This window comes from Mus pahari, chromosome 3 (assembly GCF_900095145.1).
Source record: "Mus pahari chromosome 3, PAHARI_EIJ_v1.1, whole genome shotgun sequence".
NCBI lineage: Eukaryota > Metazoa > Chordata > Mammalia > Rodentia > Muridae > Mus > Mus pahari.
The window spans coordinates 70,932,708-70,954,253 of record NC_034592.1 but is presented as its reverse complement, the minus strand read 5'-3'; the positions used below and the strand labels follow the sequence as shown (position 1 = coordinate 70,954,253).

The 21,546-nt window shown below is 37.9% G+C and overlaps 2 protein-coding genes across 2 annotated transcripts; one reads left to right on the top strand and one right to left on the bottom strand.

The window, feature by feature from the left end:
* Nucleotides 1-3,435: 3,435 nt before the first annotated feature.
* LOC110319215 (olfactory receptor 1002) lies at nt 3,436-4,502 on the top strand. Its single transcript, XM_021194673.1, has one exon. It carries the CDS (start codon nt 3,453-3,455, stop codon nt 4,407-4,409), a length of 957 nt encoding a protein of 318 aa, XP_021050332.1. The 5' UTR covers nt 3,436-3,452; the 3' UTR covers nt 4,410-4,502.
* A 9,607-nt stretch (nt 4,503-14,109) lies between these two features.
* Nucleotides 14,110-15,054, bottom strand: LOC110317924 (olfactory receptor 998-like). The gene has a single exon (XM_021192725.1). It carries the CDS (start codon nt 15,052-15,054, stop codon nt 14,110-14,112), a length of 945 nt encoding a protein of 314 aa, XP_021048384.1.
* Between the last annotated feature and the right edge of the window lie 6,492 nt (nt 15,055-21,546).

The following is a 21,546-nucleotide window of genomic DNA, read 5'->3' as shown; positions in this document are numbered from 1 at the left end:
TAGATAGATAGATAGATAGATAAAATGATGCCCAAAGATTCATTATTATACACATAGTTTGTTAGATAATCCAATTGTCATCAGAATGGCTTTATCCAGCAACTGATGGAAACAGAAGCAAAGTCCCACAGTCAAACATTAGAAGGAGTTCAGAGACTTATGGTGAAGATGTGGATGAAGAATTGCAGGAGGCAACGGGGTCAAAGACACCACAAGAAAACCCAAAGAATCAACTAGCCTGGATTCATGGGGAATCACTGAGATTTAATGTATAATCAGGGAACCTGAATGGATCTATCCTAGGGCCTCTATGAATATATTATAGTTGTACGGCTTGTTGTTTTGCTTGGTTGCCTAACAGAGTGAGCAGAGGCTATTTCTGATGCTTTTTTCTGCTTTTGGGACCCTTGGACTTTTACCAGGTTACCTTATTCAGCCTTAATATGAAGGGATGTAATTAATTTTATTGCAACATGATATGCCATGTTTGGTTGATATCCCTGGAATGCCTACCTTTTCTGAAGGGAGGAGATGGGAGGAGTGGGGGAGGTGTGGTGAAATAGAGAGGAGAACTGTGGTCCAGATATAATACATGAGAGAATAAATTCATTTTATAAATTAAAAAAAAATCTCTTAAAAAACAAAAATAAATAAATAATAACTATCTTTTTACATGAAATTGTTTAAAGAGAATAGATCTCATGTTTTACTAACACAAAGAGTAAATATTTTAATTAGCTTGAATTTTATAATGTATGTTATAAAAATATCATATTGTATATAAATATTGTCATTTTGTGTGAGGCTGGAACTATACAAGTGTTCTAGCAATGAGCTATCCCCATCTCTTTATTCCTTTATTTATCATCTATAGCCTAATAAATATAATAATAAAAATTTGTTAACAATTTCCTTATAGACCTTATCTCTTGGGCTGCTGATTCCCTCAGGGAGTTGACACTAATTTATTTCCAGTCCTTAGAAAACACTCTTATGTATCATATGCAGGATTAAATGAGTGAGTGTCTTAATAAGGATTACCTTCAAGATGATATTGTGTAGTCTCTAACCTTCTGGACAACCAGGACAGCTGAAGAGTACTGGTATATTTTTTCAGGGTAATTAACTCTCATATAAAGAACTATAAATTTGGTAATTCTCTGTTACATGGGCAAGTAGTTTATGGTGAATTTCTGTTGAAATATGGACTATTTAATATGTAAATACTTTTGGGGGCCAGGTAACTAAAATAAATTCAGTGACCAGGGAAAGAACCATTTGTGAGCTAACCATGAAAAATAAATAAGGCAATGGTTGGCTTTTGCTTTAAATAGCTTAATTAGAATGTATATTATAGCAGATTTCTGTTGAGGTAGCTGGTATGGGACTTAGCATAGGGCTAGTGCAATATGAAGGAAGAATTATTGGCTAACCAAATGTTAAAACTGAGAAGTTTTGTTTTCAGTGGGATCTAATTTATTCACTCATCCTTAGCTTCAATCTTAATTGGAAAACAAACACACATCTGAATCAGCTCACTTAAAGTTTCAGTCTGCTGGCACCCAAGGTGAGGCTGGAAAACTTAAAAGTCTAATGGGCTTTTATATGGTCAGAATATCATTTCACACAGCACTTCATGTTCAACACGGGGTTTAAAAGTAAAGTGATTGTTATAAAAATATGCACTTAACATCTTCACTAGAGGCAATTATATGAGACATGGTTTGGGGCATCTTCATTTGCCTCACACTTTTTTCTATAACTTTAAAAGTGCTACTTAAAATACCTATTTTTTATCTAATAATGAAAAATATGAATAACTAGAAATGAGTTACTGTGCCTAGAAAGTGTAAAAATTTTGAAACATTTTTAACACTAAGATAGTTTTCTGACCAACCTCAATGATACCCCTCCAGGTTTTTTCTCTTCTCCCCTCCTATTACCTTTGAAACTGGAAGTATTGGAAACTTTCCTCTTTACTAGCATTCAGTAAATCAAAACCACTTCCACTTTTCCTACCAGACACAAAGTCAGTCGACACCTGCTGGTAATTCCGGGAGATAACAACCCAAGGTTGTAGCACACGCTGAGGCATAAGGTACCCTAATGTTATTTTTGTGCTATTTTTGAAATAGCTATGATTGTTTCAATTACATGTCCCTCGTCCCTAGTTTTACTGCACTGCTCTTTCTTTAGCACTGCTCTTCCATGTGATTTTATTTTTCCTAAGTAAATGCTGAAATTAAAAAAAAATCATAGACAAAAAAAAAAAAAAAAAGGATGTAGTTATGTCCTTGGCAATGCTTCTCTAATTTTTATCAGTGGTAATATATTATGTGGCTGATTGGCCTGCATCATGATCAGTAATGATGTTGGAAACAGCATGTTTGTATTATTTTTAATTATGCTATGACAAGAGTGCATTTGTTCAAATGCCCCACAGCCAGACATGTTCCATCCCCATGTTGATAAATGCAAGACATTTCTTCCCGAGTCACAATATCACTGGCAAGTAGAAAGCCATCTCACAAAAGGGTTAAATTATATGATGCTTCGGGGCTGGCTTTTCTTCAACTCAGTGAAATGTTTTTATATTTACAAATGTTGTTGCCTCTACCATACTTGAATATTTCACTAACCTAAGGGAATTTCGTTTTCACTTTCTCAGCTACTATAAGTGAAACTTCTGTGAACAATTATGTATAGTTTGCTATGTGGATATAAGTTATTTCTCTTGGATAAATGTGAACTGTCAATGTTTATTCTTAAATTATTTGTTTTGTAGAAAGTCCCTGTAAACAATCAATAATTAAGAATGGAGCCTTTGGTGAGCCACACATGTGTCATTAAATAGTTATGGCTATGATAGGAAGGACTTAGATTGGTCAGAGAATGCATGACAGAAAGTGTGCTGTGTAGTTGCATACATCTTATTCAAGTGGTTCAGCTCTTTTCCTTAGTATACCATTCTATAGCTTAGACGTTGTGAATTATATTATAGACAGCATGGAGACTGAGTTATGTAGGGTAGGGATGAAGATGGTACATACAACACTTGCCTGTGGTTAAGCTGGTTAAGATAATCGAAATTCACTGAGTCACACAATTACTTTTTTTTTCATGTTTTCAATGTTTCTTAAAATATCCTTAGTTCATAAACAGGTATTTTGAGACAGATATGCTAAGCTTGAAGTTAGAAAATTTATAACATAATCTCCAAAGTTCATACTTTAGGTCTAAAATTCTCACTATATATATCAAAGAACTCAGTGAGGTTTGTTACTTGTTACAGACTGAAAGGTACCCCAAGCTCTGAAGACAGCATCCCTAATGACTAGTAGGAAAGAAAAGATTAAAACTCAAGTTAACAAAACTTAAATTAACTAAGACTTTATTGTGAATCTGCTGCAGTGAAAAATTCTGTCTGTGTCATAACAGGCTGATCCACAGGAATGAAGCACAGAAATCAAACTGTTGTGACTGAGTTCTTCTTCACTGGATTAACCTCCTCCTTCCATCTCCAAATTGTCCTCTTTCTGACATTTCTCTGTGTTTATCTCGCAACTCTTCTGGGGAACCTGGGAATGATCATTCTTATTCACCTGGACACTCGACTCCACATCCCTATGTACTTTTTTCTCAGCCACTTGTCCTTTGTGGATGCCTGCTCCTCTTCTGTCATCGGTCCTAAGATGTTGTCTGACATTTTTGTAGATAAAAAGGTGATCTCCTTCTTAGGTTGTGCTATCCAGCTTTGTTTATTTAGCCAGTTTGTAGTGACAGAATGTTTCCTCCTGGCCTCCATGGCTTATGATAGGTATGTTGCCATCTGTAAGCCTTTGCTGTATACTCTCATCATGTCTCAGCGAGTCTGTGTACAGCTAGTGATAGGCCCTTACAGCATAGGCCTTATAAGCACTGTGGTCCATACTACTTCTGCATTTATCCTGCCATACTGTGGTCCAAATCTCATCAATCACTTTTTCTGTGACCTTCTTCCTGTTCTCTCACTGCCATGTGTAGATACTCAGATGAATAAACGTTTGCTTTTCATCATGGCTGGGATCCTAGGTGTATTCAGTGGTATAATCATATTGGTGTCCTACATTTACATTGCCATCACCATCCTAAAGATCAGTTCTGCTGATGGGAGGTGCAAAGCCTTCTCCACCTGCTCTTCACACCTCACAGCAGTCTCCATCCTTTACGGGACTCTCTTCTTTATCTATGTACGTCCAAGCTCCAGCTTCTCTCTGGATATCAATAAAGTTGTGTCACTATTTTACACCGCTGTGATCCCTATGTTGAACCCATTCATTTATAGCTTGAGAAATAAGGAAGTCAAAGATGCACTCATCAGGACATTTGAAAAGCAGTTTTGTTACAGCTTGCAAGATAAAATACTATAGATATAAACATTATTGGATACCAGTGAATCTACTTCAGTTTTTGTTGTTCAATAAGAAAGTGTTTAGAACTTTAAACTGAGATGTTTCAGGTATAGGGTGTATAACTTTAACAAAATTATGTTGACTTATAACTAGGAATAACTGATTATGCTAAGTGCTGAAAAAATAAAATTTAATAAGCAATGAACTTCATAATATCTCAATATGTAATATGTAAATATGTAATGGTTTAGAGAAGGCTAGTTCTAAAAATTGTCTTCTATAATAGGATAATTCATAATGCCTAATGTTGGGTGTGTTCCAAAAAAATAGGTAAAGTGTATAATTATGTAGTAGGAAAGCGCGATCCCTTTTGTATGGATTTTTGTATTTGAAATAAATATTTTACAAAGAAGTTGTACACACACTGGAGGATCTGGTTTACTATCCTAGTCGCTTTTGGGATTATGCTAATATAACTTTGTATTCTATACCTAATGAGAAAAATGCATTGACTTTTACCACAGTAATAAATATTATTTTGTTCTTCAACATAGGTAAATATCATTTCACTTTTGGGTACATTCTAATTTGTTTATAATAATTATTTTTTACTTCCATGAAGCAATAATGATTTACTAACACATTTTAAGAGAATTTTTATATGTATCAAGATTATAATAGAATTACAGAATTTCTCCTTCTTTTCCCTCTAAAAATTCTGTGTATCCCCCTCCCTGCTCTCTCTCTACCTCAGATTCATGACCTTTTATATCTTTAATTGTTGTAACATACATAAATACATGCTCATTATTTATAATGTTGCTTATATATCCATATATATAATATATATTAGTGCTGACCATTTCGTATTCAATAACCAGTGGTGTATTCTTCCCTGGTGAAGACTATTTCTCCCACTCATAGCAATTCTTAGTTATTTATAGTTGATTATTAGGGCAAAGACCTTGTGAGTTGTCCCCCAACCACACTGTTACTGCTTTGGAAAACTTACATCCTTGTTGTATTTGATATGTTTCCTGATAAGACTACCTGATACATTTGCTTACCTTGATGGAAATTTAGACTGATCTATCATGAAATGTATGTTCCTTTCATGTTTTCGTAGAGAATTTATTTTAGTAAACCCAAAACTGTGCGTTCCTTCTTGATCCTATTAACATGTCAATAACCATATCTATCATTTAATAGGTTTAACACTCTCAAGTCTTTGGGAGTTAGATCAGAAAGAGAATACACTTTTCTGGCAGTCTCTGGAAGAATATAAGAGCAATAATTCAATTTTCAACAATCAGATTGCACAGATGGATAGGAACATTAAATAAGCTGATTTAAGCATTATCCAGTTCTCTTTCTTAAATCTTTATTTATTTATTTTTGAGATTTCTTTTAATAGGAACATTTCTCCTTTTCCTTTCTTCCATCTAAACCTCCCATAAACCCTTTCAAACTCTCCTTAAAATTAAGGGACTCTGATTAACTGTTTTTTTAATGCACATGCATATTTGTGTGTGTGTGTGTGTGTGTGTGTGTGTGTGTGTGTGTGTGATCCCAATTATATTCTGTTGAGGTCATACAATGTAATTTCTGTGTTTGTTCTCAGACTAACCATTTGTTACAGACAACCAATTACCGTGCTCTTTCCTGGGGAAACCCACCTCTCCTGCTCCCCGCTTTGCTTAGTTTCCTGTAATTCTTTGTGTAGGGTTGAGTCTCTGTGGGCTTTTACCTGTCCACTTTGGCATATCTATTGGTATAATCCTTGTTCAGCTCACAGTTGGGCAGTCATGTTGGTGAGAATTTATGAGTGTAGCTTCTGATGTTACTAGATGATACACTCACAGAAACTCCCTGACCCTCTGATTCTTACAATCTTTCTGCCCCTCTTCTGAAATGCTTCCTGAGCCTTAGGTGTGGGAGCATTAGTAGATGTGGTCATTGAGACTAGGAGCCACAACTCTGTATTTTGATTGTTTGGGGTTTGAGTAGTTGTCTCTGTGTGTTGAAAAGAGAAATGCCATTGGTGAAAGTAAAGACCACATTATCGGTGGGTATAAGAACAAATGTTCATAGATTATTGTTAGGGGTATATTGATTTAGTAAGTTACTGGTTGTAGATTCTCCTCCCATGACTATGATTTTCCTAGCATGGGATAGTTAGGTAGGCTTCCAGTACAAATATCATTTCTTTTTATGGAGCACATCTTAAGTTTGATTAGAGAGCCATTGGTTACTGTAGTGGCTATTCCTGGTTGTTAACTTGACTATATTTGAAATGAACTACAATCCAGAATTGGAAGGCTCACCAGTGAACCTAATCTGGAGACTGGGAGATAGAAGTTTCTGATCTGGATCTTGGTATGGACATCTTGAGACACAGTGGTGATTGAATCCAGAAGATTAAGACAGGAAGATAAGATCATCTGGGATTAAAGGTGTGGTGGCACACACCTTTAATCTGGGCTACACCTTCTGCTGGGGACCATATAAGGACATTGGAAGAAGGGAGTCTGGCTCTCGCTCTTTCGCCTTCTTGCTGTGTGGGACTCAGCAAGTGCTAGATCCTTGGACTTCCATTCACAGCTACTACTGAACCATTGTTGGGATTTGGACTGCAGACTGTAAGTCATCAATAAATTCCTTTACTATATAGAGACTATCTGCAAGTTCTGTGACTCTAGAGAACCCTGACTAATACAGTTACCACAAAGGTATGTGTGCCAGTGCTATACTTCAGTGTTATTTGCCATTCTGTTTGTTGGTGGGGTTCATAGGTATCATGACGGATGGAAGTGTTGGTTGTTTCCCTTCTTCAAAAACTTGCGTGGCGCATTCTGGTACCGTGAGAGCTAGTCCACAGGGAAAGAAAATTCATGTGAGTTCTGGTTACAGGCTTAGGAACCTATTTCTGGCAAGAAGCAGCAGGGACTTACCTTGTACCTCTAGGGAATGAGTCAAGGCTAGAGCCATAGGCTATATGTATTGAGGTTCTCTTGGGCAGCCCTAACCAAAAACTCAAGGGAGGGACTCATATGTCTAGTGTTGATACTTTGGCTAGGTCTGTGACCGTTGGCCTTTGGAGGGAATAATATCACACAAAATGAGAAAAGTTTATTAAACTACTTATGTATATTTATACACTGAATTATGTGTATGATTAATTCCCAATTTTGGTAAAGAGTAGTAGGATTCCTCGTTGTTATTTTAACTCTATAGGTTCAATCTCCCCTTTGTTAGGTATTTTGGCTAATGTCATCCCTGTTGGGTCCTGGAAACCTCTTGGGTCCCTGGCATCTGGGACTCCCAGTTTCCAATCCTCTAATGCTATATACCTTTTAACTTCCTCTTCCTGCATCTTATCTCGCCCTCCATTTTCCCTTGTCTTCTTCTCTCCATCCCAGATCCCTCCTTCCCTCTACCTCCCAAGATTATTTTCTAACCGCTTCTGGGTAGGACTGAAGCATCTACACTGTGGTCTCCCTCCTTCTTGGGTTTCTATGCTCTGTAAGTTGTATTGTGGGTATTTTGAGCTTTTTGGCAAAGATCCACTTATCAGTGAGTACATACCATGTGTGTTCTTTTGGGACTGGGTTACCTCTGAAGCAATCCCACTAAAATCCTTTTGTTGTCTAATTGCTCAAGCTAGGACTTCAAGTACTATATTGAATAGGTAGGAAGAAAGTGGGCATCCTTGTCTAGTCCCTGATTTTAGTGAGATTGCTTCAGGTTTCTCTCCATTTAGTTAGTAGCAAATCAGCTACTGATTTGCTGTATATTGTTTTTACTATGATTAGGTATGGGACTTGATTTCCTGATTTTCCAAAACTTTTTTCATGAAGGGGTGTTGAATTTTATCAAATGCTTTCTCAGCATCTACTGAGATGATAATGTGTGTGTATTTTTTCCTTTGAGTTTGTTTATATAGTGGATTACGTTGATAGATTTCAGCATATTGAACCTGCCTTGTATGAAGCCTACTTGAACATGATGGATGTTTATTTGGATGTGTTCATGAATTTGGTTTGTGAGAATTTCATTGAGCATTTTTGCATCAATATTCATAAGGGAAATTGGTCTGAAGTTCTCTTTCTTTGTTGTGTCTTTGTGTGGTTGAGGTATAAGCATAGTTGTGGCTTCATAGAACAAATTGGGTAGTGTTCCTTCTGTTTCTATTTTGTGGAAGAGTTTGAAGAATATTGGTATTATATTTCCTTTGAAGATCTGCTAGAATTCTGTACCAAACCCATGTGGTCCTGGGCTTTTATTGGTTGTAAGATTTTTAATTACTGCTTCTATTTCTTTAGGTCTATGGGACTGTTTAGATGGTTTATCTGACCCTGATTTAACTTTGTTAACAGTCTAGAAAATTGTCCATTTCACCCAGATTTTCCATTTTTTGTTGTGTATAGGCTTTGAAGTTCTGATGATTTTTTTTTAATTTCCTTGGTTTCTGTTGTTATGTCTCTCTCATTTCTGATTTTGTTAATTTGGATACTGACTCTGACATCTGGTTAGTCTGGCTAAGGGTTTATCTATCTTGTTGACTTTCTTAAAGAACTAGCTCCTGCCGGGCGTGGTGGCGCACACCTTTAATCCCAGCACTCAGGAGGCAGAGGCAGGCAGATTTGTGAGTTCCAGGACAGCCAGGGTTACACAGAGAAACTACCCTGTCTTGAAAAACCAAAAAAAAAAGAAAGAAAGAAAGAAAGAAAGAAAGAAAGAAAGAAAGAAAGAAAGAAAGAAAGAAAGAAAGAAAGAGAACCAGCTCCTGGTTTGGTTGATTCTTTGTATAGTTCTTTTTGTTTCTATTTGGTTGATTTCAGCCCTGAGTTTAATTATTTCCTGCTGTCTACTCCTCTTGGGTGTATTTGCTTCTTTTTGTTCTAGAGTTTTCAGGTGTGCTGTCAAGCTGCTAGTGTATGCTCTCTCCAGTTTCTTTCTGGAGACACTCAGAGCTATGAGTTTTCCTGTTAGGACTGCTTTTATTGTTTCCCAAGTGTTTGGGTATATATAATCAATAATTAATAAATGAGACCTCATGGAACTGAAAAGCTTCTGTAAGGCAAAGGACACTGTCAACTGGACAAAACTGCACCCTACAGATTGGGAAAAGATTTTTACTAACCCTATATCTGACTTAGAGCTAATATCCAAAATGTATAAAGAACCCAAGAAATTAAACTCCAACAAACTAAACATCCTAACTAAAAAAAATGGGGCATAAAACTAAACAGAATTCTCAACAGAGGAATCGCAAATGGCTAAGAAACACTTAAAGAAATGCTCAACATCCTTAGTGATCAGGGAAATGCAAATCAAAACGACTCTGAAATTCCATCTTACTACAATCAGAAAGACTAAGATCAAAAACTCAATTGACAGCACGTGCTGGTGAGGATGTGGAGCAAGGGGAACTCCCCTCCATTGCTGATGGGATTACAAACTTGTACAGCCACTCTGGAAATCAATCTGCTGTTTTTAAAGTGGTTTTACCTGAAGATCCAGCTATACCTCTCCTGGGCATATAACCAAAAGGTGTTCCACCATACCACAAGGACACATGCTCCACTATGTTTCATAGCTGCTTTATTTATTCAACCCTGAATCTGGAAATAGCCCAAATGGCCCTCAACTGGAAAAATGGATAAAGAAACTGTGGTACATCTACACAATGGAATACTATTCAACTATTAAAAACAAGAGCATCATGAAATTTGCAGGCAAATGGATAGAACTGGGAAATATCATCTTAAGCAAAGTAAGCCTTGGGCATGCTCCAACTCCTGACTTCATTATAGATATTCCGTTATACTTGCAGATAGGGGCCTAGTATAACTTCCTTCTGAGAGGCTTTACCCAGCAGGGGACTGAAACAGATGCATGTATGTACGTGCATGACATGTACTCATAGAAAAGTGGATATTAACCATAAAGTACAGACTATCCATGATACACCCCAGAGACACAAAGAAGTTAAATAAAAAGGAAGGCCCAAGCAAGAATGCTTGACTACCACTTAGAAGGCTAAACAAAATAGTCATAGGAGGCAAACGGGAGGGGAGGGGAATGATGGGACAGGATGGGGAGCAGAGAGAGAATGAATTGAAATCTGCAGCTGGAAGGGGTGAGGAATCTAAAGATATCCCATAGGTCTGGGATATGAGAGGCTCCCAGGAGTCAATGCTGGTGATCTTAGCTAGGATGTCCAATGGTGGGAACATGGAACCTGAAGAGAACAACTCCTGTAGCCAGGCAGGACCCCCAGTGGAGGTACCAACCTACCTACAAAACTTTCAAACCAAAATTTGTCTCTTATAAAAGAAAGGCAGAGATGTAGCAGAAATTAAAGGAACGGCTAAACAATATCTGACCCAACTTGAAACCCATTCAATGGGCAAGCTCCAACTCCTGACCTCATTATAGATACTCTGATATGCTTGCAAACAGGTGCCTAGCATAACTGTCATCTAAGAGGCTTTACCCAGCTGGGGACTGAAACAGATGCATATACCCACAACGAAACATTGGACAAAGGTTGAGACTCTACATGAAGAGTTGGGGGAAGGATTCAAGCCCTGAAGGGGATGAGAACCCCACAGGAAGACCAACAAAGTCAACTAACAAGGAGCCATGGGAGCTCTCAAAGACTGAGCCACCAACCAAAGAACATATTCAGACTAGAAGGAGGCCCCCAACTCATATGTAGCAGACATGCAGCTCTGTCTCCATGGCTGCCTTGTCTGGCCTCAGTGAGAGAGGATTTGCCTAGTCTGGCAGAGAATTGATGGGTCAGGCTCAGGTGGAGAATTGGGGGGGGTGCCACCCTCTCAGAGAAGTCGAGAAAGCATGGGGACAGGGACTCTGTATAGGAGGAAGCAGGAGGGAAGGGGAGCAGCATTTGAGATATAAATAGATAAATAAATAATAAATAAATAAATAAATAAATAAATAAATAAATAAATAGGTGAGTGAGTGAGTGAGTGAATAGATGAATGAATGAAAAATATATAAAAAAGAAAAAAGAACCAAAAACTGTGAGGGGAACAGCATTTGAGATGCAGATAGATAGATAGGTAGATAGATTGATCGATTGATAGGTAGATAAAAGGAAAAAAGACCCAAAACCAAAAAATGAGATTAAATTAACAAGACTAACTTTCTCTCAACTGAGTGATTTTTACTCATTTCTGTTCATTGTCTACTAGTTTATTTTCCCAGTTAACTCTTTTTAACCTTTGTTTATTTCTATAAAACTCCTTTATAAATATTATTAGTGATGAAACATGTATGGAAGTGTATTTTTTTTTATATTTTATTTGACATGCTTGACCTATCACTTGTAACTTTTAGTTTTCTTTCTACATTAAGAATTATTCAATATTAACCAACCAGAATCCCCAGAGCTCCCAAAGACTAAACCACCAACCAAAGAGTACACATAGAAGATGGTTCCAGCTGCATATGTATCAGAGGATGGCCTTATCTAGTAGCAATAGGAGAGAAGGCCTGTGGTCCTGTGAAGGTGTGATGCCCCAGTGTAGGTGAATGCTAAGGTGGTGAGGGTGAATGAGTGGTGAATGAGTGTGTGTGGAGGAGGACTCACCCTCATAGAAGCAGGGAGGAGAGGGAATGGGATATGGGGTTGCAGAGAGGAAACTAGGAAAGAGGATAACATTTGGAATGTAAGTAAATAAAACAACTAGTAAAATGAATTATTCATAGTCTCAAAAAGATGGCAGCAACTGCCAGGAACTCAGCAGTAGAGAAGAGTCTGGGAGACCAATAGAGGCTCCAAAGGGCAATAGGGTGGTTGGGGGTACTCTGAAGAGAGTATGCAGGGCCCACAGTAGCTCCAGAACAACTAAGGAAAATAAAAAGCCAAGTAATATGGGAAGATGCTTTTAAAAAGTGGACACAAGTAAGCTGGAGGAACAGGGCCATGCTCTGAGAATCTATAATCTTCACAACACTTTCTCACCCAGTGGGCTGCAAGCACAAAGATAGAGTCCAATGAACTATGTGAGTTTTGGTGCTAGCTTCCAGAACCAACAACCAGGGATGGGCAGGGGCCTGTGTCTCCTCCAAAAGTGGGCCAAAAGTGAATTGGTCCATATTAAGCGGGCCTGCTACTCCCAACATGGAGCGACTGTGGCTGCAGCCTGTGCTGCTTGCCCTGCTAGGAGACACAAAACACAGAGTCACTATCTGCAGCCTACTAGCACAAAGGTGAAACCTTCTGAGCCTCAGCTGATATGCAGGGCAGGGAGGTGTGGTGTAGCTCCCCAGATGCCCAGTCTAACCCCAATATCGCCCTCACTCTGAGCAACAGCAGGGTACCAGAGACCAGTCTCTACAAAGACCCAGTATTTATGGTGCCTCAGAAACCGGAAAACAGAAACCTTTCACCAGACCAATGACTTGTTGAAAGGGCTCTTTGCATGTAAAGCTGTCTGGGCCAAAAAATATACTATGTGAAGCACTTCAGTTTCCAATGTTGCTATGACAAACTGATGGAGAGTTGGGAAAGACAGAGGAATAAAGCTGTGTTGAATTGAAGCCAGAGGTTCATGTGAATATCCTTGGTCCTATAGCACCGAGGCACCAGGTCTGAGTTTGTTTTCTACTACAACCAGAGTCAGGTTGATGTCCATGTTCCATGTTACTACCAAAGGCCATGTGGGTGTCTATGATCTGTGCTGCTTCCTGAGACCATATTGATATGAGTGACCTTCCATCTGAGGCCATGTTGATGTCTTTGACCTGTGCTGCTTCTGAGGGCTATGATGGTGTCTGTGGCCCCTGCAGAAGGAGAGGGCTATGTTGATGTCTGTGGTCTGTGCAGTACTTCCACTGGAGACCATACTGAGGTTCTTAGCCTCAGAGTAATGCTGGAAACCATGTGGATGTTCATGATCGATGCTCCCACTGATGGGAAAGAGCAAGGAAACTACTTTTGCCATGGTATTAATGACTGTAGACTCACAGTTGAGAAGGACACAGAAGGCCTATATGTCAAACCTTACCCCTATGCCTCCCCAAAACTAAGTCTAGACAGAAACCCTGAAAAGAACTCTTAAAAATTGTGGAAAAATTGCTTAAGTGTGGCTCTCTATGATTGATGGCTTCTGGCAGGGATGAGGGTGAGCAAGGATTCTCTTCTTTAAGGGGCTGACCAGTGGAGGTTTGACCATGCTCCAGTGAGTATATGGGAAACACAAATTAGACTGTTGCTGTTGTTGTTGTTTTTGTTGTTGTTATCCTCCTCCTTCTCCTACTATTCCTCTTCCTCTTCCTCCTTCTCCTTCTCCCCTTCCTTCTTTTTCTTCTCTTTTGGGGAGAAGATCACAAGATAGAGAGGGTAGATCCGGGAGGACTGGGAAGTGAGTATGATTTCACACACGATGTGAAATTCCCAAATATTCCAAATAATATTATGAAAAATAATCAAACCTTCATATACATATTCATCTAAGTTATCATCTAGCATATATTTGCATTTCTTCTCAATCTACATCTATATTTTACTAGGACTACCACATCACAAAAAGAGACAGTATAAAACTATTTAGGAATATCTTGACTTTTCAAACAGAATAAAAACTTCATTACCAGATTCATCATGTGGCCTCTGATTCCTACTTCAGTGCTCTTTAACATAAGTTTACAGTCACATTTTAGGTCTCACACAAAGAGAATTCTCTTAAGTACCTGTTAAGAAGTGATTACTTTTCAATATTCTCTTAAATGCATCTTTCACCTCTTTGTTCCTCAAACTATAAATGAGGGGATTCAACATGGGGATCACCACTGTATAAAATAAAGAGATCACTTTATTAATATCTAGGGAAGAACTTGCATTAGGTCGAACATAAATGAAGAAAAGAGTGCCATAAAGAATTGAGACAGCTGCCAGGTGAGAAGAACATGTGGAGAAGGCTTTCTGTCTCCCATCAGCAGTCTTGATCTTCAAAATAGCCACCAGGATGCACGCATAGGAGACCATGATTATCAAGCCACTGGGAACACCTATAACTCCAGCCAGGACAAAAAGTACTACCTTGTTAATCCATGTGTCAGCACATGCTAATGAAAGCAGCGGGGAAACATCACAGAAGAAATGGTTGATAGTATTTGAACCACAGAATGGTAAACAAAAGGTCAATGTTGTATGAGTTGTGATGTTTATAGCAGCTAAAAGATAAGGTCCTATGACAAACTGAACACAGACCCTCTTGGACATAATGAGACTGTACAGTAGGGGTTTACAGATGGCCGTATACCGATCATAAGCCATGGCAGCTAGGAGGAAACAATCAGTTGTCACAAAAAGACCAAAGAACCACATCTGTGCTGCACAGCCCATAAAAGAGATGGCTTTCTTCTCTGCAAAAATGTCACTCAGCATCTTGGGAGCTACACAGGAAGAGGAGCACACATCTACAAAGGCCAGCTGGCTGAGAAAAAAGTACATAGGCGTGTGCAGCCTTGGGTCCACCCATATGAGATTGATCATCCCCACGTTACCTGCCAGGGTGACAAGATAAACAAGGAAAAATATGATGAAGAGGACAATCTTCTGATGCAGATAATCTGTAAGGCCCAGGAAAAGAAACTCAAGCACTGTGGTCTGATTCTTTCCTTCCATTGGTCAGTTAAAAATCTGTCTGAAGAACAAGCATTACCAAAAATTACCAAATTCAGTCAAGTAATCTTTTAAATTAATGGCAAAATGTCCACAATCGTTCTATTGCAGGCAACTTGTCAACACTGTTGAACTGTAAAGGTGATGTTCCCAGCACAAGCTCTAGGCAGCTACGCAAAAATACTATGCAAACTTCAGTAACTTACCTTTAATTCTTGGATTCTGTGCCTCCTCTCTCATCAAGTGTTATCTACCATGTGATGTAAAGTTCTCTCACATTTTATAATTATATTTGACATGATAAACTATTCAGAATAGTTAAAAATTATTCTGTTTTAACTTACTATGTGAAATGTAGTATTTAATTATAATCACTACAAACTACAGGTGATTTTTAAAAATCTAATGTCCTTACCTTAGATATTCTGTATGATTGGAAATATTGAACTGAGAAATTATATTCTTAAATTTTATGCCTGTGCAATTTTATTTATTGTGCAAATATCCTGCAAAACCTTGGAGTTACCTCATCCTTGATCTCTTTGGATTTTGTAACTGTTACCACCAAATTGTGTTTGCCTATATGAATAATATACATATAAATCTTCCAGAATATTAAATAATATATAAATGTTAATTAAATTACTGTGTTTAGTTAGAACTGATCATGGTCATAAAGTTCTGCCCTTAGAAATATAAACTGTAGTTCTTGGCAGATATGTTAAAAGCAGCATTACAAAATGGAGGGAATTAAATGAGGAGTGGAGTAGTAGAAATGTCTCCAACTGCTTAATTATAGCCAAAGAACGTAATGTTAGCAAATCACATCAATGTTTTGCCTCTGACATCAACAAAGCTAACCAATGTTGGCAAAACTTGTAATGAAATTGTATATGGAAGAAGTGTCTACTGAGATAAAACAACTAAAAGATTGCATGGTTCCCAACATCTTATATAAATTCCTAGATACAGATTGTAAAAATCAGTTTAATATATGTAAGATGTCAAATGTATATTTTGTAGTTATGACTGATAATAAAAGTTTTGTGCATATTCCACGTAAAATGTGGTGTTTTGAAGCACGTATATTGTGGGATAGTAATGCTAATTACTATGAGAATGTGGGAATACATGCTAATTAACATATATATATATATATATATTGTTTTGTCATATTTTGTTCATACTTGTAAAGGATACAAAAAAGGGTTTATGAACATTTAAGCCCTTCTAGAATTGTTTAAGACTATATACATTCTTACAAAAAAATGAGGCAAATAAGTTCAAAAAATGTGGCACAGACCAGTGATTTAGTAAATGTGAACAAAATGCAGGACCTACAGAGGTACTTGTGTTTTCAAAGTTCAAACTGAACCAGCTATTCCTCCTCAACCTGTGTTTCAAACACATTCTATAGTCCAAAATGCACTGTACTCACATCCTCAAGAATATCCTTTCTGTATCTTCTTTGTTTATTTCAAGGCAATGATCATTTTCTAGAAGGTAGAAGAAATTTAAACAGCTTTCATGACAGTGAACCTTCTGAGATGCATGACTTTCCTGAAGTTGATGCAAAAGCTGAACTTCCTATCCTGGTGGGCCTAGATACGAAGAGAGAAAACTTGATCTGAACAATGGCTCACTTCATAAAATTAAAAAAAACAAATCTTGATCATGAGACCTTACAATTATTCAGAAGCAGGTCCCCAAAGAAATTAAACCTCAAGGGCTTACATCTGAAGGGACAAAATCAACTAGATATCAACATTATGACCAAGTACAATTTGCTTAACTGTATCTTTTCTCAGAGAGAATATTCTTAATGGAATTGTATATGAGTAGGGTATGAGTGTGGAGGGGGCGATGTGCACATGAGCATGCATACACATTTCTTCAGACTCTCACTGGCAAAACAACATTTTTCCTTTCTATTTGTAACCATTCTTGAATAGATTATTTTAATTATAAAGATATAGCATCATATTCAACCATGCATTTAAGTTTCTTTGATCACATTCACATTGTGACTAAATACTAAATGCTATTAATATGTTCCACCCAATGGAGGAGCTATAGAAAGTACCCAAGGAGCTGAAGGGGGATGCAGCCCTGTAGGTGGAACAACAAAATGAACTAACCAGTACCCCCTGAGCTCGTGTCTCTAGCTGCATATGTAGCAGAAGATGGCCTAATCGGCCATCATTGGGAAGAGAGACCCCTTGGTCNTGCAAACTTTATATGACCCAGCACAGGGAAATGCCAGGGCCAAGAAGTGGGAGTGGGTGGGTAGGGGAGCAGGGGCGGGTGGAGGGTATGGGGAACTTTCGGGATAGCATTTGAAATGTAAATAAAGAAAATATCAAATAATAAATAAAAGAAACAATACCTATATTCTTATACTGTTAGAGCTGGAACTTATGTAAATTCTTTTTCATAATTACTTAGACACAACTATTTTGTTACAGTTATGGGAAAAGGCTAATAAAACTTGATATAAATATTAAAAAATAGGAAAACTAGTAACTTTAGATTGGGAAAGTATATTTATATCATACATGTGTATAATTTGAGATAGGCTATAATGCCTCAATTAATTTGTATATTGGGAATTAATCTCTGAGTATCATCATCTTCATTTCATACCAAGATTTTATATGATTGCATTAAGTTCCTATCTTCTAGCTGATTTTATTGAAAATAGTGTTTTCACACAGTATATTCTGACAGTACTCCTCCCCCTTCTTTCCACCTAGGTTCTCCTCCCTCCCAACCATCCAACATCAATATCTTTCTCTTTCTTTAGAAAGCAAGCAGGCAAATAAAAAGCTACAATCATAATAAAACAAAACAAACAAAAAAGCATTAAAACACATGAGCACTAATACACAAACATACACACAAACACACATGCATGCACATACACACAACCTATAAAAACACAAAAGAAGAAACCATAATATATAAGCAAAACAAAACAAACAAACAAAAACAAACAAAAATAGTAAGAAGCTGAGCAGTGGTGAGTGGTGCACATGCCTTTAATCTTACCACTCAGAAGACAGAATAAGGTGGCTCTTTAAATTCAAGGCCAGGCTAGTCTACAGAGTGAGTTCCTGAACAGCCAAGAGGCTATGCAAAACAAAACAAAACAAAAAACAAATCAACAAACAAAAATGATTTAAAATGACCAAGCAAAGTAATACAAGACTTTTTAAAAAATGTTCCCTAAAACACCACTGAGGGGTTTTTTTTTTGGTTTTGGTTTTGGTTTTGTTTGTTTGTTTGTTTNTTTTTGTTTTTGTTTTTGTTTTTTCTTTTGGTATTTGGCTGTCTACTGCTTGACTGGGGGTCTCCCATAAATGTGGTTTATATATCCGATGCACAAGTTCAACTCTTCCATGTGCAATGCATTGTGTGGGTGTTGTCTTCAACAATACAAATTTACAATAAGTTTGTGGATTGTACCTGGTACCCATGGTGATAGTCTGAGTTGTTTAAATGTTCCCATTTGGCCCTGTTGGCCAACACTTCCAGTATAGTCCATTCCTGTCACTGAAAGTTTCACTTAGCAACAAAAGATATCTATTTGGGGCTTTATTTCCTCTGTTTTGGTGACTTTTATATATGAATATATTTTAAGAAGCTACTACTACAGTAGGTTTCTCTATGACCCCCTCAAATGGCCATTAGTGAATTCCTCCATTACCCAGGTCTCCTCTCCCTCTCTCCATTTAATCCTCCCATTTATTTTATTTTTTATTTTATTTCACTTTCTTTGGCAGATTTTCCTCTGCTCCCTACTTACTACCTTACTCTATACAAATATCTGTGGTTATTCAGATTGTAGTATGCTAATAGAAGGCTTTCAACATCCACATGTAAAAAAAGTACATGACATTTTGACTTTTATTAGTCTGTATTTTAATAGGTAAATAATATTTCACTGTGTAATGTATCACGTTTGAATTACCCATTCTTCTATTGGTTGATATAAAGGCTGTTCCCAAATTCTCTCTACTATAGATGGAACAGCAATGAACATGAATGAGCAAGTGTCTCAGTAGTAACTGATAGAGTTCTTTGGGTATATACCCAAGAGTGGTATAGCTGGATCTTGTGCTAGATAATTCCCAGCTTCCTGGGGATCCATTATTCTGATTGCCATAGTATCTGTACAAGTCTGCCATCCTACCAGAAATAGATAAATGTTCCCTTTACTCCACATTCCCACCAGCATGACCCATCACTTGTCTTGATGATCTTGGGAATTCTAAGTGAAGTAAGATGAATTTATTTTTGAGACAGGGTTTCTCTGTATAGCCCTGGCTTTCCTGGAACTCACTTTGTAGACCAGGCTGGCCTTGAACTCAGAAATCCGCCTGCCTCTGCCTCCTGAGTACTGTGATTAAAGGTGTGCACCACCATTGCCTGGCTTGTAAAATGAAATCTTAAAGTAGTTTTGATTTACCTTTACCTGATGTCCAATGATTTTGAACTTATTTTTGAGTGTTTCATAGTCATCTGATTGTCCTATATTAAGATATTTTCTTTTGAGCTTTATTCCATTTTAAGTTTTAAAAAAAATTTTATTTAATCATATTTTTTTACACTCCAGATTTTATTCCCCTCCTGATCACCTTCTGACTGTTCCCCATCCCATACCTCCTCCCTAACCCCCTGTCTCCATGAGGATGTCCCCACCCCCCACCCCCTGACCCCATCAGACCTCTAAACTCCTTTGGACCTCCAGTCTCTTGAGGGATAAGTTAATCTTATCTGACTGAACCCAGACCAAGAAATCCTCTGCTGTATATGTGTTGGGGGCCTCATATCAGCGGTGTATGTTGCCAGGTTGCTAGTTCCAGTGTCTGAGAGATCTTGGGGGGCCCAGGTTAATTAAGAATGCTGGTCCTCTTACATCAATTATAATTTTTAATTTTGAGATCTAATCTTTTTTTTTAATTACACACACACACACACACACACACACACACACACACACGTGGAGTTGATTTAAAAAGTATTTCCCAAGCCCTGTGCCACCTTGGCCACAAACTCAGAGGACTGTTCCATGGTGCCCAGAGGACTTTCCATGCTGCAGGCACCCTACCACACCAGGGTCTAAGAATCACTGAGGTGAGTCAGCCTCCAGAGAGGGCTATGACACCGGGTCTCAGGTGAGAGCACCATCTTGTAACCCGGGTCTCTCAGAGACCAGTCCACCCAGGAGAGCACGTGGGCCACAGAAGCAACAGAGCTTTTTGGAAAGTGTCCATTTGGTCCTTCATCCTCAGCCAGGAGGCAGAGCACAGACCTGGACCTCTGGGCACCTTCCCTGCAACAGGAGCACTTGCCTGCAGAGAGACCTCTGACTACTGGGACTCAGGAGAAAGTTGAACTCCCAGGAATGCTGGCAGAGGCTAACAGAATCACAGGAGGAAAAAGCTCCAGCCAGAGTGCTAAACAGGTAGAAGTCCTTAAAGAGGAAACACAAAAATCCTTTAAAGGATTACAGGAAAACGCAACCAGACAGGTGATGGAATTGAACAAAACCATCCAAGAACTAAAAATGGAAGTAGAAACAATAAAGAAAACACAAAGGGAGACAACTCTGGAGAGAGAGAGATCCTTGGAAAGAAATCAGGAACCATAGATGTGAGCATCAGCAACAGAATACAGAGATAAAGAAAGAATCTCAGGTACAGAAGATTCCATAGTAAACATGGACACAGTAATCAAAGAAAATGCAAATGAAAAAAGATCCTAAGTCAAAATATCCAGAAAATCCAGAATACAATGAGAAGACCAAACCTGAGGATAATAGGTATGGATGAGAATGAAGATTTTCAACTTAAAGGACCAGTAAATACCTTCAACAAAATTATAGAAGAAAACTCCCCTAACCTAAAGAAAGAGATACCCATGAACATAAAAGGAGCCTACAGAACTCCAAATAGACTGGACCAGAAAAGAAATTCCCCTGACACATAATAATCAGAACAACAAATGCATTAAATAAAGATAGAATTTGAAAAGCAGTAATGGAAAAAGGTCAAGTAACATATGAAGGCAGACCTATTAGAATTATACCAGACTTCTCACCAGAGACTATGAAAGCCAGAAGATCATGGACAGATGTTATACTGACCCAAAGAGAGCACAAATGCCAGCTAGTAGTTGCCAGTAGTTGCCTGGACAGATGTTATACTGACCCTAAGAGCACAAATGTCAGCCAATAGTTTTGCTACTATACCCAGCAAATCTCTCAATTACCATAGATGGAGAAACCAAAATATTCCATGACAAAATCAAATTCACATAATATCTTTCCATGAATCCAGCCCTTCAAAGGATAATAAAGGAAAAACTCCAACCCACAGAGGGAAATTATGCCCTCAAAAAAGAAAGAGAATAATCCTTCAAAAAACCGAAAAGAAGATAGCCACAAGAACAGAATCCCAACTTTAACAACAAAAATAACAGGAAGCAACAATT

What these genes read in the sequence shown, in the direction of transcription:
- LOC110317924 (XM_021192725.1), bottom strand. Translation starts at nt 15,054, where the DNA reads ATGGAAGGAAAGAATCAGACCACAGTGCTTGAGTTTCTTTTCCTGGGC.
- LOC110319215 (XM_021194673.1), top strand. Translation starts at nt 3,453, where the DNA reads ATGAAGCACAGAAATCAAACTGTTGTGACTGAGTTCTTCTTCACTGGA.